General features: G+C 32.6%; 3 protein-coding genes across 3 annotated transcripts; 2 read left to right on the forward strand and 1 right to left on the reverse strand.

Annotated features, from left to right (window-relative positions):
- Positions 1–516: 516 nt before the first annotated feature.
- On the forward strand, positions 517–2603 carry LOC145604382 (putative F-box protein At3g25750). The gene is made up of 2 exons (XM_081660294.1): positions 517–1315; positions 1927–2603. Exons 1-2 carry the CDS (start codon positions 517–519, stop codon positions 2601–2603), a joined length of 1476 nt encoding a protein of 491 aa, XP_081516420.1.
- Positions 2604–3268: 665 nt separating this feature from the next.
- Positions 3269–4214, forward strand: LOC145606134 (uncharacterized). Its single transcript, XM_081662186.1, has 2 exons — positions 3269–3704; positions 3832–4214. Exons 1-2 carry the CDS (start codon positions 3419–3421, stop codon positions 3984–3986), a joined length of 441 nt encoding a protein of 146 aa, XP_081518312.1. The 5' UTR covers positions 3269–3418; the 3' UTR covers positions 3987–4214.
- Positions 4215–4870: 656 nt separating this feature from the next.
- On the reverse strand, positions 4871–13415 carry LOC145606150 (WRKY transcription factor 42-like). Its single transcript, XM_081662204.1, has 6 exons — positions 13182–13415; positions 12964–13077; positions 12647–12796; positions 12109–12414; positions 7719–7832; positions 4871–5553 (listed from the first exon to the last, which is right to left on the reverse strand). The coding sequence occupies exons 1-6, from the start codon at positions 13413–13415 to the stop codon at positions 4915–4917; spliced, it is 1557 nt and encodes a 518-aa protein (XP_081518330.1). The 3' UTR covers positions 4871–4914.
- Positions 13416–16086: the final 2671 nt, after the last annotated feature.

Here is a 16086-nt window from a genome sequence, read left to right on the forward strand (position 1 = left end):
ACTGTGCATCGCACGGGCTTCATCTAGTAGTAATAATAATTGAAAGAAATAAAAAATACTGGTAAAAAAAAAACCTTCCTTCGCCAAAAAAAAAAAAAAAAAGAAATAATAAAAAATGCTTAAAATGCTTCGTATGTCAATTTTCTTTTTTTGTTTTTTTGAAACTGTATGTGAATTTTCTTGAGAGAGAAACAAATAATTGAAAGTAAGTCACCCGTTCACCCCAAAGAGCATACCTCTGAAACACTTGATGCCCATTGGCCCTGCTTTTGCATATTTGTATAAACAAGTCAAAATTAGTCAGTCTACCCCATATGACTCTACTATATTACTACAATTAGCCTATCACCTTTATGGAAACGAATAACCCCATCAAAAGTAGTTAACCTCATCACCTAGCTATATTCTTAAAAAACCATCCCCTTCAATCCTCATATACTTATACATTTCATTCAACTCATTTTATTACTTGAACTAACCCACAAAAATACATCTTCATTTTTCTTTACCTTACTTATGGAAAAAACACAACTACCACCTAAGAAAAAATCTTGCAACACCACCATCACCACCCAAAACCACCACTCGAACACCAAAAAATGGGCTGATCTTCCAAAAGACGTCCTCCATCTCATCGCTTACCATCTTGATTTTAAAACGGATATCCCACGCATTCGCGGTGTCTGCCCCTCTTGGAGGTCCGCTCTACCACTAGCCGATTTCCCCTTACGGGAAATTCACATAGAGGTCCCGCCCCTGGAATACAACAACAACGAAGCCTTAGTCCCACCCCTCGGATATGGTATTGACTACAATAAACCTCTTTATCTTCTCAAGACTAGATATTACCTTTTTTACCCTTTGCCCGGGAGTCCTTGTTGCGGCGGGTGGATAGCTAGAATGGGTGAGCTTGGTTTAAACAAATGGCGACTTCTTAGCCCACTTAGTAACAACTTCAATTTTAAGAGGTACTTGGACACTGACCCACCCATAATTGGAGAGATCAATCTGTTGGATCTTCGTGTTGTTGAGCTTGCTAGACCCATGTCTTTGGTTTATGATTTGGATTACAATGCACAACCAATATCAAAGAAAGTTGTCCAAGGGGCACGGGCCGTGTTAGTGTTACTTGATGGGCCAAGATTAAGGGGTTGGTTAATGTTGTGGAGGTTGGGGGATCACCAATGGGTTACAATTGGAGGGCTACAACAAGATGTTTATGAGGTGTTTAAAGATGTTGAGTTTCACAATGGCAAATTTTATGCCTTTCGGTTGACAACTACATCTCAGTGTCAAGTTTGGGCGATCAATCCAGGTATGGGCGCGGCGCACCTCGATTTCCTTTATTTATAAATTTGTTTATCTCGTTTAGTTAGAATTGCAAGGGAAAATGATGTAGATGAAATTGATTCAAATTCTTAGATGCTGTTCTCTTATGACTTTTTCCAATTAAAATTGAGTTTGTTCTTTTCACCATAAGTAAGTTAATCTGATTTGATTTTAATAAGACCTGGTGTTAGGTCTAGTATGGCATGTTCATTGTATAAATTTGACTAAACAACCGCAAATTTACACAATTTATAAGCAAAACCATTATTATCAAATTAGCTCTTGTTAGACTCATTTCATCATGTACTTCTTAAGTATATAACTTTCATACCAAAAAAAAAAAAATTATTACCATCACCAATAATTAATTTAAATTGAAATGTTATAATGTAGTCTAGCTTATATATTTTGGTCTGATTTGAATCTGAAAAACAAAAGTTACAAGTATCTAAGATAATAAGTTGAATAGAACCAAATTCTAAGCTATTTGACATTCATATTAAAAAATTGTGCCTATTCCGGTTTATTGGTGAGTAATATATACGAAATTTTTGAAACTAATATAATCAAATCTTGACAACCTGAATACTTGTGCAGGTAATCTCTCAACAATGAAGCAAGTAATCGATGTTCCGGGCATTTTGCATCTAAGTGAAGGTAGTTATATGTGCATGGATGCAAACTTGGTATCATCTAAAACTAATAGTTGCTTGTATTTGGTTATCGATGTCCAGTTAAGGGAGGATATAATTAATAGACATAAGTTAGTTTTGATGTTGAGGGAAGAAAAAGATGAGATGAAGAGTAAGTGGGAAAGGGTTGAAAACATAGGAAATATGACATTTTTCATTGGAAGTAATGTGTCATTTGCTCTTCCACCTTCACCAAGAAGCTTAACACTATGGAAACCCAATTCAATTTACTCGTTTAATACAAGCGGAGCAGTTCGGTTAACCCAACGCAACAATATTGAGCTAGCGAGTTGGGATCCACATTGTATGTCCGAGGGATCGGAGTGTCTTCGTCGTATTAATTTTGATGTGAGGTATGGATATTATTTTGATTTGTTCATCACGGGCGAATATAATTTGGTTTATCCGACATATAAAGATTATTTCAAATTGTTCATCGTGAACGAAAATGATGAGGGTGATGACGAAATGTCTTGTGAGAAGCGCCAGGAGTTGAGTACTAGACTCTTCTTTCCGCCACCCTCTTGGGTTAAGTGGCGTTGTCCTAGTCTTAACAATATAGAAATTAGGCTCGATGTTTAAGGGTTTTATTAATATACCTTGATGCATTTGTTGAAATAATCTTCCCTTATATATATATGTATCAAGTTGCAAGTTCGGATGTAATTGGAATGATGATGAGTTCGTTGTATGTCCTAGTCTTGTTAATTTTATTGTTGGATATACTATGAGTATGACATCCTTTTTTTGCTACGGCCAACCTGCAGATGGATTCATCTTGTATATTGTATCGTTTAGGTTGATTTACTGTCATGTTCTGATCTTCATCCACTTAACCCTTCAACAAGGGATGGGTCGCGCAATACACATTACAAACTTGTGATTTGAAAAGGTTGATAATAGATATAAGTGAGATCAAATTATTAAAAATGGATAAGAGTTGTAAAGGGCGTTATGTAAGAAATTTAGTCGTAGCTAGGAAAGCTAAATATGTTGTGAGGGGAAATAACTTGCAATGTACTTCATTCTATAGTGCTTCATCAAAGTTTTGTTTACTTGATGGTTTGTTTAAGATTCGAGAATCAAAGGTTGAAGACGAAAAAAGGCAAAGTTGTAAAATGTAGACTATGTAGTAGTATATACCATACTTGAGTTAGCTTCTTTCTTTCTCACACAGTCATACCTTAATTAAAATAGAAGTTTTTATGAATACAAAATAACAAAAGTCTATTTTTGGCAAACTAACCTTAATCAATTATCTATAACCATTAAGTAAAAAATCATATGTTTCTTGTCTAGTCCAAAATTGACAAAAACAAATTAAATCACAAAATTTGTACTAAACATTGTCTCTGAATCTCCAACTAAGCTTAGAAACCTATAATTTTCGGTTGAAGATGTTTCTATACATAATGTTTCCATTAGTGTTAACGGAAATTCTTCTAATTTGTATCCTTTTGTTCCGAACTCCTTTGAGAAAGCTTCTAGTGAAAGGGCTAAGCTTGCTCAAGGTTGGCCGCGGTCCTGTGGTTGCACAAACTTTGTCTATAACGATGCTTGTGTTGTTCCTCTCAAGCTTATATGGCCTCTTAGAAGCCCATCGGCGCTTCATGGATGCTGGTGCCATTAATCCAACCGAACAAGTTCTTATGGCTCATCATCTCCTCGAAACAACTCTTCTTGGTAAATAATTATTAAATTCAGACTTAATTAACTAGTATAGATTTTATTTTTAATAAAGTTTCAACTAGTAAAATTGTGAATTATTTTTTGTGACCTATCATAACCTTTATCTTCAAATTTTGTATAGGAATCTCCTTGTTTCTTGCGTTCATAATAGACAGACTACACTATTATATGAACGAGATTTCTCGATTGAGAGAAGATAATGAGCTTCATCGACTAAAGGGAAAGGCGGTGCAAGCTACGGCTAGTGAACCAACTCATCACAAGGAGAGGATGTAAGTTAATTAATCAGCTTGAAGGCTTGAAGCTAACGTCACAACTCACAATTAGAAACTGTAAATAACTCATAGCTAGTAAAAATATTGTATGTATAAAACGTGCATGAATTGTTGCATGGTAATCGATCAGATCATGTCCTATTGTTAATCATGATCAATTGTACTATTTTATGTATTCTATATATTCACTCCATTACCAAATTATAAATTTAATAGAACCTTATCCATTCCAATAATGTTATTCGATATGATGCTGCCTTCGTTTAAATTAAATCGTTGTCAACCTCGCTTTTTAAATTACACTATCAATCAATAAGTTAGAGGTTCGATTTTCCTTTGCCACCTTTGAGAGATTGTTATATACACTTGGGTGCACCGTATACCCATGAGTATTTTATTCTCATTTTGAAGATTATTTTTCATTTAATCATATAAAAAGCAAAAACTAACCTAGAGTATGTAAGTTGGTTGTACACCCGATGTATATAACAAATTCTAGCCACGTTCTTGCTTTCCTAGGCATGCCATAGTTGAAACTATAATTTGAGGTCAAATTATAAATTAACGTAATATGTTAGACATAAAGCATGAATCAAGGGATATTGGTGAGCAAAAGATATCAAAATAAAGTTGATGTTTGACTTGATTGTTAGATATGTTTGATTAATTGAACTATATGATGAACTTCATGACTAAATGATCGAATAATTGAAGAATAAATGCAATATAATATCCTTCAAAATTATAAATTACACTACTTATTAGATATATGGAATCTAAAAGAATAAAAAATACGTAGTACATATGATCCTAGGCACGTCAAAATTTTTGAAAAAAAAAAAAAAGAAGAAAATCTAATACTCCGTAATGATTAAAATAAGGAAATAAAAAAATTGAGAATGATGATTATATTATTGATAATTAACCGATTAATTCTCTGATAAATTGGACAAATCAGAGTTATTGTCCTTAGAAATTTGCTTACCCATAACTATTTCACTACTATTACCATTATTTTTAACATTATTAATTGAGTCATAATTGCCCTTAATTATTGAGGATATAGCCGTTGCTAAAGCTGAAGCAAGATTAGGGTCCGAAGCAAGGGCAGCTTTAGCAATACTTAATGGGTCAACTAAAGGCAAGTTACTATTTTCTCTATTGGGCTCATTTGATCCATTGAAATAGTTGGGCCCATGGCCCAATAATTGTTGCATTAGGCCCATTAAGGCCGGCCCATTTGCGTTTGCACACGGCATGTTACTGTTGTTGTTACCTTGTGGTTGTGAGCCTTGTGGCCGAGTGAGGTCTAATGTGATAGTAGGGAATGGAGCCGAGGCGGATATTGTGGCCAAGCTTGGGAGGCCCGGGAGAGCCGTGGGTTGTGAGAAGATGGACGGACATAATAGTCCGTCCATTGGACTTGATGACTTGGAGCCAGCGATGAACATTGAGGCGGCCGAGGTTGTTGTGCTAGCCATGGGTACCGCCTCGGGTGGTAAGTTGTGGTTGTGGTGTCCCTCGTAGGTTGTGATGAGTATGCTATTATCTTCTGCACATCTTTGTACCTAATAAAATAGAACATAAGATATGATAACGTTAAATTGTGTATATACTAGAATGAACGTGAATATATTCCTTAAGCTTAGACAGCTGCCCAAGATTATCTAATACAAAGAAAACTATATCTATGTCAACATAAAATAACCAAATTCATGCCTAATTATAGATTATTAATACTTTACATGACAATTAAAGTAAAGTGCTTGACTAATTGAACAGAAAATTTTATTGTTATTTTATAGCTTAGAAATGATGCATTGAATTTTCTTTATCCTATTTGCCTGCGGTTTCTTGACATGAAATGGTCAAACTTAATTCACTTTTGTCATATGTCTGATTGTAAAATTAAGTATATTCGTTCTACAAAAAACATTAGAAGTTAAGCAAGATATGTAAAACATTATGCAAAGAGAGACTAACATTGGTGTAGTGGTTTATCTTCTTCACATATATATTAATTCATTTTAGAATTCTAGTAATAATTTGAGCACAGGTTTACTCGTGGACATGTTTGATAATAAATATATGTAGTTATGAAATAATAAAAAAATATTATATAATATACATTAGAACTAGTTAAACAATTTTAAGCAATAACATTTGATTTTTATATGTTAGGCCCAGTTCTCTTCACCTTAAAAAAATAATATTAAGTAAAAATAATTTCAGTTCAGTAAAAATAAGTTCAGTTCAGTAAAATTCAGTTTTCTTAAAGAAGAATTATAATAGAAAATCAGTAAAAATAATTTCAGTTTAGTAAAAATAATTTAAGTTCAGTAGAAATAATTTCAGTTCAGTAAAATTAAGTTCAGTTCAGTAAAAATAAGTTCAGTTCAGCAAAATACAAAAGTTAGATCATGCAAGTATTTGAAAACAATAGAATTACTGTAGTTGTAACACTTTATCCATCTCTTGAAGATGGTAGTTTTTCTAGCATATACCAGAATTTTGTTCTTTTTGTCTTCAAGTTATGCATTGCATGCATATAGTAACATTTGTTGGATTGAGAATTTTACATCATTAAGCACATATATACTTGTATTTGTTGCCTCCTACCTATAAGGATGCTAGAATTCGCATATTACTAGATAACACAGTTATAATTTTGGTGTACAATTAATTATACTTTATCCATTGTATATCAAAGCTAACTCTTTGCTTATTGCTAATTTGTGGAAGCACTAAATGAGAGAAATATCTCTTTTTGTATCTATAAGATACAACTGGTTTTGTGCTGAAAATTTTCTACCAAACATCAAGTACAAAATTGATCGACTACAATAATGAAGAAGCACCATCTCTTTTAAATAAATCATTCTTTGAGCTTTGCAACCTTGCCTTATTACTTAATCGTATTCAATCTTTTGACCTAGGGTGATTGGGGTTAACAAGACCGTATAAATTTAGAAAGAATGGGATAGGATGAGACTGATGATTTGAATTTGGAACTTGATTCAAAATATATACCACTTGTTTGTTTTTATTTTATTTATTTTTTTTATATATTAATAATAAATCTATTTATTATTTAATTTTAGAAGACGAGAAATTCAGCATAATCATCCACTCCTTTCTTTGGTCTTTAAACCTCAAACCATGAGAATTTAAGATATGATTTAAAATTTGCAATTTTCTTCGATCAATAATAGCACCCAAATTTTCTATTTTGCAATTTTCTCCAATTATAATAAAGTGCTCCGTATGAGTTTAACCAATAATATAAGCCCATAACTATATCCGCATGTTGTGAACTAATTAAAGACCACACCTAAGTGATACACTTGTACATATATACTTGCAGTAAGTACTGAATAAGGTATTTTCCAGAGTTTGTTTCTAGAAATGGTTCAAACTATAATGCTATTATCACCTATTGAAACTTCTATAAATGGAAAAGGAACACTTTGTAAATTGCTAGCCTTAGATGATCAAGACCATCTACTAAGCTTTGATAGAGTATAATTGTAAGTTACATATATGATGAGGCCTAAACTAATTTTGGCATCGATTTGCTTCAAATTTTATTCTTTCCACTTTTCAAATAATTTATTTGTGAAAAACAAGTTCAATCAAATTTCAATAGATTCATGTAACAACTATTCAAATTTAATCGGCAAGTTAGTTATTGAAATAATAAAGGTACAAAGAATCTAATGAACGAAGGATTAACCTGTTTGCGAACTGGGCAAGAAACTCCCATAGTGCAACGATAATAAGCTCGAGGGCAAGGATTTCCTTTTGCCATTTTTTGACCATACTTCCTCCATTGGCATCCATCACTAATCTGCATATTCAATAATAAATAATATTCCAATATAAAGAATGCTATTTATATGAATTAATCCTAATAACTGGAAGAAGAGAAATCTAAACATGCGAGTTATTACACTACTACATTTTTGATCAAATGCGACGCTTAGAATAGAGCTAATGCAACGGTTAGATGCAATGCCGTTGCAATAGACTAATCTAATACAACGGTTGCCATAAAGTCGTTGCAATAGCAGGTTCTTACACAAGAAGTACACCCTAATGCCACGGCCTATTAAGAACCGTCGCTTTAGGGTAATCTAATGCCACGGCCAGTGCAAGATAAGTAAAAATATAGCTAGGCGCCCAATTATTTAACTTTCATCTCATTATTTTATCCCCAAATTTCAAAGAGCCCACAAAATCCTTTTCTGCAATTTTCACCCTTTCTCAATCAAACCCCATCTCTACTGCTCTACACCTTATCTCTCTCCTCCGGAAGGCGTCGTTAGTTGGTCGCAATATCTGCCACAACAACCATTCACGCCGACGAGGTCAAGCTAGAAGCAGACCTTAGCTTCAACACCTCTCTATCTCGCTTGAAATGTCTATGCTCTTTCATCGTCATACTATGTCCCCAAGCAAGTAATTTCTTCCTCTTCTATCTTTCCTCTTTAAAATTGATTCAATAATTGTAAATTATCCCCACATTAATATTTTTTGGGTGGAAGATTTGAGGTTTCAATTTGTTTATTCAATTAGGGTTTTAGACGAGAAATTGAATATGACATACACGTAACCTAGAATACAGAAATTTTTTTGATTAATGGAACAATAGTGATAGATTCGTCGAATAATGTTACTGTGAATTGAAATTTTGAGTTTGGAATTCACAAATTGAAGTATTGTTATAGTCAGCGAGGAGGTGTTGAAACTTTTGACCCATTTAAACCACATTTTTTTTTCCTCTTAATTATTATTTGGAAAATTTCACATTTGCTACCAGGAAAAGCACCCTATTTCACATTTGCTACCCCTTCAATTTTTTATTTTATATTACTACCACCTAAATTAGAGTTTTTTAAAAATCACTACTACTTAACGGAATCCGTTAAGATTCCGTTAAGTGGGGCCCAATATTTAATTAAATAATAATTTAATTTATTTTTTTATTTAAAAAAAAACTTAAAAATATAAAATCCCCAACCACCCCGAAACCACCAAACAACCGCCTTCCCCCCTCCCTTCGCCGGCGCCCAAACGATCCCCTGAGGCCGGCGAACCCCTAGACCACCACCACCGTGACCCCTAAACACGACAACTCCCCGTACCTTCACCACGACACCACCCTAACCCCCAAACCCAGGCCACCACCACCGAAAGCCCTATACCGAGAACACCACCACCCACAAATCACACCTCCCTTATCTCACCACCACGCACAACACCACCGCGGTAGCAGCAATCTGCGGCAGTAGCAAATCGAGGCAGCAGCAAAGCAAATTGAGGCAGCAACAAATTGTGGCAGCAGCGGCCAAACGCGACCAGCCACCGTCACCAAACGCGTCCATTCGCGGCAGCAGCAACGGAAATTGCATCCAATCGCAACAACCACCCTAAAATGGTGGGAAATCAGAGGAGAGAGAGTTGTGGGGTCGTCTACGGCGGTTTAAGGGTGGCAATTGCGGCCAATCGCAACTGGTGGAGGGAGCTCGCGGCTGCCGTGGGATGTTGGTGGGGTTTGCGGCTGCCGTGGGCTTCTTTGCGCGCCGGCGTTGAAGGGATATGGAGGTTGGATGGTGGCAATGAGGGTGGTTGAAGATGGAGTGGTAGCGGTGAGGTAGTTGGGCTCCTCTAACGGAAATAGTAACGGCGTCACACAAAAGGTAGTGATATCTAAAATTTTGGTGTTTGTATGGTAGTAATATAAAAAAAAAAATTAAAGGGGTAGCAAATGTGAAATAGGGTGCTTTTCCCGGTAGCAAATGTGAAATTTTCCTTATTATTTTTTGCCGTTTTCTACTACTGGATTTTACTTAAAAAAACCCCCCAATATTTGTATGTTTATTTCTCTTAGTTTAGTAAATTTTGCCCTGCTTAAGGTAATGGAACACTTGCTGGTTTCCTTATGCTTGAAATTGGGGAGTGGGAAACAGCTTAATTACATTGTCATTTTATTAAGGAGAGATTGCAGCCTTGAATGTACAATTTCTAATTGACATTATCAAATTAGTTGGTTGCCCAAACAGAGCATAGGTCATTGATAAATGTTTGAGAACATTATAATTAGTGGGTAAAATTATACTTTGAACCATACTTTTTGATAGTGTATTGCATTTTTTCTCATATTATGTCCATTCTATTCTTGAATCTTATCTGGCATGATATGATTCCTTTTCCTTCTTGCTGCAACTATATCTTTGTTTATTGGTGATTACTCTAATGTTGAAGTTTTAGGTGTGCAATCTTCTCATAATTTTTATACTTTGTTTGTTTTTATCTGTTGTTAATGTATACATATGTCAGAACATGATATTTTAATTTATTAGGTGACCATCTCCTTGTAAAGATTTTCAGCTTAAGAGAAGTATGTTTTAGATGTTTTATGTGTTCTTATGCCTAAAACTAATTATTCCTCTCCATAGCCCCTCCATTGTGTCTTTGACCAACATTAGATGTTGTTTTAATAAGAGATTTTAGCTTTCTTTCTTGAATGTAAGTGCTAGATGTGTGATTAATTAATCTTAATGATAGATTTTATGTCTTATACTCTACAAGTACCATATTTTTTAATTTGTGTATGTTGGTTGATATTGTAGTAAATTTATAGTTAAGACTTAGAAGTAGTATAACTGTTATTTTTACTCTTACTAAAATCCAGTGCAAAAGTTTTAATTTGAACAAAAGCTTTCAAATAATCTTATTCATTCCTCTTAAAGTTATCTATATGGACAAGAGATGCTCCACCCTTGGAAGGTGAAAGAATAAATTAGTTTGCTTGTATGGCAGTGTTGGTTGATCCAAGATGTGTAACTTTTATGATTAATGAGACATAAGTTTGTTCCTTTTTGAACCTAAACTATTAAGCTATGACAAAAGGATTAATGCTGATGTATTATTTCTCTAATCCTCATCTCCTTACATGTTTACTCATCAACTCATATCACAGGTCATGGAATCATAAGATGATGTAGTGATAGGCTGATAGCTGGAAGAACATACTTGTTTAGGTTGACAGAGGTATTATGGTCAATTTGCATATCCTATCAGTAGATGCATTTACTTAATCGCGTTTTATGACCCTTAAATTTGTGTACAGTTGTATATTATACCTTATTTATAGCTATTAATATGATAGTGGCTGGCATTAATTATTTATATTTCTTATCTATAATGTATGCAGGGGCTATAATTGATAACGGTTACCACGGGCTATAGGAGGAGAATTACATACTTTCAACTAACTATGGTGGCAGTTCTTACTTAAGTTTTTGTCAAATTATTTACTTTTAGTTTATGTAAAAGTTTATGTTAGTCTTATAATAAAAAAGATATTAGTGATATTTGTACTTGTAAAGTTTTTTAGAATGAGCATTGTATATATGTATTCTTGATTTCTTTTAATCTCAATGAAATTTCCTTTCATTTTATCACTAATTGTATGGATTCATATATCTAATAATAATAATAGTAATCAAATAAAAAAAAATAATAATACTAATAAAATAAAATAATAATAATAATGGTCGTTGCGTTAGCTATATTGCCGTTGCGTTAGCTATTTGTAAATGTCGTTGCATTAGATGATAGCTAATGCGACGGCTATAAGTTTACCGTTGCGTCAGGTCTTTTTACCGTGGCATTAGAGCTATTGCCACGCCAGCAGAAGCCACGGTATGGAGCCGTTGCATTAGGTCTATTACAACGTATTTTAGGCCCTATTGTAACTGATTTGAGCGTCGCAGTAGCCCTTAAATGTAGTAGTGTTATACATAAATTCATAGTTTTTAACAACAGGCCAAGATGCTATTGATTTGTAACAAGTAATTCATAGACAGAAAGAAGCAATTTGTGATGTGATTTGTTTAGTTGTTTTATTTTCACATAATTTGATATCATTGTGATAACAATAATTTACCAACAATCCTAATACCAAAACAAATTCATGCATTGTTTTCTATATATTTCTTAGATTCTTGTCATATGTTTGTAGCTTTGTAAATTACTATATTCATTATTTGAATACAAATAAATATCATGAAATCCAATTATATAACTGAAAGGTGACATGAAATTTAAACATCACATACCATATTTGCTTCAGATCGTGCTCGAACTGATACGCGAGCTCGTCTCATGGTTACTTCATGAGCCTCCTCGGTCTCTACGGTTGTAGGCGCCATACCCCCAACTCTTTGCACATTATTTGTATTTTGTTTTTCTCTTTCACGACTTCTATTTAATTGCTCGTAATCTCTATTGGTATCACTCAAATTTGAATTGGACTTCCTTCTATCATCTCCATCAATGTTAAGATTTTCTTGCTTTGGACCCAAGAATTGACCCATCTGTTGTTTCCTCTTTTCATTTATTACTCCGTCATCAATGGCTAATGTCTGAAACCATATGCACGAATCCACATAATGTACGTGTAGAGCATAGAATGTTTTATACAAAAACAATCATATATATTAATTAGATGATTCATTACATATATTTCCATATTTTTATAATTTTTTCTTTTTCATAGATAATTTTAAACATAATATATAATTTTGATAATTTTAAAGTATAACATTTCTAAAATAAGTAAATGTGGAAAAATGAAAATGAAAGGGAAATATATACCACTGTTGGGTGGACTTTAATGGATTTATTTTGATTTGTCATGATTTGCATTTGTAGGGCTTGGTGGCTGCTTGTAACTTGATCAAGTAAAGTCTTCAATCTTTGATTTTCGACGCTCTTTCGTGCAATTTCCTCCCTTAGAATTATCAACTTCACTCGCATATAATAAAATTACTATAATAAATTAGATTATAACAATAAAAATAGGAACCAATTCTATCTAATTAGAAGTTAGAACAACATAAAAATATACGTACATACTAATCATAATCATATAAAATTTACGTAAATACACGAGTTTACTAAGTGTGAATCACCTCATCCTTAGCATTTTGATTCTCATCATGAGTAACTAGCATTTCTACTTCATCTCCCACCGTAGTTTTCTCGATAAAATCGAAATTTCTAGCCACTTGAAGCTTTAACCCGGTCTATGAACACATAAAATTAAGGGTGTCACAATTAAGAATGATCAATGACTTTAAACAACATAATATATCAAGAAAAAACTATAGTATGATTTTTAGTTGCATACATCAAGTTGTAGTTTAAGATCATCATCATCATCACCATAACCATCTCGGATGTCGCCGCCATTGTTGTCAACCTTGTTAGTACCACCCTCTTCTAATATCCCTTGTGAAGAAAAAGTAGAGCCTTGAAAAAAGTCCATCTCCTTTAACCTATGCTTTTGAGGTTCATGATCATCCTCAATATTATCATCATTATCATCTCTTCTAATATAGCTATGATTCATATGATATTCCATATTTTAATTTGTGTATATAATATGATCCTCTCAAATATTTGCTAGATCATAAAGATTTAGTGTGGAGTCAAAATTAAGAAGATTATAGCTATGGAAAGTAATAATTAGTGTGAAAAAGGAAGAAGAAGAGGTGAAGAAAAAGGTGGAAATATAGAAAGAAATGGTAGAAGTCTAAAGAGTTGAGAAAATGAATAATTTAGAAAATAATTTAAGAGATTATAAGCAAAAATTAGGAGATGGACTCGGCATTAAAAGAGGTCAAAGCTAGAGACCAAAGAAGAGATGGAATGGGGGTGACTAAATTAATTAATTAATTTATTCATCAAAATATAATTTTATATAATAAGGTATATATATTATGTATTAATGTATACCATAATATATATAATGTTTTATATTAAATTGATTAAAATCTAGGTCATGAGGTAAGGGGTTGCGTCAAATGCATAGGTGTACACGTAATCTTATAGAGAGAGAAAGAGTCAAAATAATTGGGGATGGAAAATAAAACGAGATTAGATCTCCAAGAAGAATGTAAATCATGGAGACAGGAGCTTGATTTTCGTTAAAAAGAAAACGGTTTAATTAGGGAGTGTAGAATTTTGAGAAAGTCAATGTGATTGACTAGTCTTCCTATAATTGGGATGTATTAATGGTAAGATTAGACTATAAAGTAAGTGTCATGAGGCATTAGATAACTTATTAATATACAATACTAGATTAAGCCCGTGCGATACACGGTTTGTTTGAATTTTTTATTTATTTATTTTCTTTTGTATTTATGAGCTAAAATTTGTTATATATTTAGATAAAATTCCTAATATTAAAAGATAATATTTAATGTTTAATTAATTTAAACTTGAAAATCTCATTCGCCAATTTTGTTTACGTGGCATTTGAATTATTTAATTCTAAAAGAAATTAATAATCTCTTATTTAATTGGCTAATATTAAAATTTATAATCCTACATGGCGCGCTGAGAAAATTAGATCCTACGTGGCTCTCTAAAAACTTGGGGAAAAACTCCCCTTTATATATATATATTAGATTATTTAAAATAGTATAAAGTTCAGAATATGCATGATAAAATTACGCGTCGATCGGTGAATTTAATGTTTATTTTACTTTAAAATTTTTACGTTTAGTTCTCTTATCTAACCCTTTTAGAGCACTTGTTAGTGCTTTTGCTTATTAATAATCTTAGATAGTTATCATTAATCAATTAAGAGAATTTTGTTGTTTACACTATGTCTATAATATATTTGTCAAAAGTAATTACTTTCAAGATAATAACATTTTGTTTTTGTTGGTAGAAATAAAAATTTATTTTTGCTCGAATTGACTACAGAATTATTTGATCTCTTAGAAAAAACTTGTGTGGACCTATATCCCTACGCACGCAATTAACTATATTTTATATATAGTGACCCTAAGTATAACATAATAACCTTTATTAAAACTCATGCGATGTTTAATATAATTATGAATCTGAAATACTATGCTCGCTATTTTGAACATAGTGACTCTAATTTTAAGATAGTGATCTTTATTATTCATACTGACCAACATATCAAAAATTTCATTAAAAAAATAAGGAAATTTTGACTTTTACCACCAAAAAATTTGGACAAATTGTTTTTTAGCACCTACTCTTTTAAAAGTTGTATTTTACCACCAAATAAAGTTCTAAAAATTGTTTTCACCACCTACAGTTAAGAAAACCGTTAAATCTAACGGTGTTAAAAAAAATTCTTCGATTTTCGTGCCCAAAATATGTTCTTTATAAGTTTAGGGGGGCATTTTGGCCCTTTGGGTCCAATTTGAGGTCAAAATTGATAAAAAATGATCCGAAATACCTCGTTTTGCGTGTTCACGCAATTCGATGTATTTTTAAACACGCAAAATGAGGTATTTTCGATCAATTTTTATCAATTTTGACCTCAAATTGGACCCATAGGGCAAAAATGCCCCCCTAAACCTATGAAAAACATATTTTAGGCACGAAAATCAAAGAATTCAAAAAAATTCCGTTAGATTTAACGGTTTTCTAAACGGTAGGTGGTGAAAACAATTTTTAGAACTTTATTTGGTGGTAAAATACAACTTTTAAAAGAGTAGGTGCTAAAAAACAATTTGTCCAAATTTTTTGGTGGTAAAAGTCAAAATTTCCAAAAAAATAATCTCTTATGACATTTAAATAACACAATGACTTTATTATTTTAACATAATAATCTTTAATTTAACATGGAGACCTTTTTTTCTATAAAATATCATAGTGACTCTAATATTAGTGGTCCATAATAAATCAATGTGAAACAAGTCTATTTAAAAGTTTGTGTTGCTAATACAAAGGCTTTATATTTATAGTGCGGCCGCATACGTTTATTATTCAAGCCCTCTCTACTTTGTCGAGGTTTAAGAAGTCAAGTTTTAACAACACTGACTTTAATTTTGAGAATTACAGTCATTTTTCAGATGTATTGTTGGCAAATTAAACTTTTACCTCTAAGAATCTAAAAATATCAGGTTACGAGATCGGTAATGAGTTCATCAAAATTTCCTTTTTTGAACAAAGATTGATTATTCATAAATAAATAAAAAATCACACGACATATATAAAGATATTTATATCATTACTGAAATAGAAAATTTGGCAATTACTACCCGTAT

Source organism: Chenopodium album, chromosome 22 (assembly GCF_948465745.1).
Source record: "Chenopodium album chromosome 22, dcCheAlbu1.1, whole genome shotgun sequence".
Classification (NCBI taxonomy): Eukaryota; Viridiplantae; Streptophyta; class Magnoliopsida; order Caryophyllales; family Amaranthaceae; genus Chenopodium; species Chenopodium album.

Excerpts from the sequence above, each read along its gene's own strand:
- LOC145604382 (XM_081660294.1), top strand. The coding sequence starts at position 517 with ATGGAAAAAACACAACTACCACCTAAGAAAAAATCTTGCAACACCACC. Across the intron at positions 1,316-1,926 it reads AGTTTGGGCGATCAATCCAG|GTAATCTCTCAACAATGAAG; the intron begins GTATGGGCGCGG and ends ATACTTGTGCAG.
- LOC145606150 (XM_081662204.1), bottom strand. The coding sequence starts at position 13,415 with ATGGAATATCATATGAATCATAGCTATATTAGAAGAGATGATAATGAT. Across the intron at positions 12,797-12,963 it reads ATCAAAATGCTAAGGATGAG|TTGATAATTCTAAGGGAGGA; the intron begins GTGATTCACACT and ends ATGCGAGTGAAG. Across the intron at positions 7,833-12,108 it reads CACGATCTGAAGCAAATATG|ATTAGTGATGGATGCCAATG; the intron begins GTATGTGATGTT and ends TTGAATATGCAG.
- LOC145606134 (XM_081662186.1), top strand. The coding sequence starts at position 3,419 with ATGTTTCTATACATAATGTTTCCATTAGTGTTAACGGAAATTCTTCTA. Across the intron at positions 3,705-3,831 it reads CCTCGAAACAACTCTTCTTG|GAATCTCCTTGTTTCTTGCG; the intron begins GTAAATAATTAT and ends AATTTTGTATAG.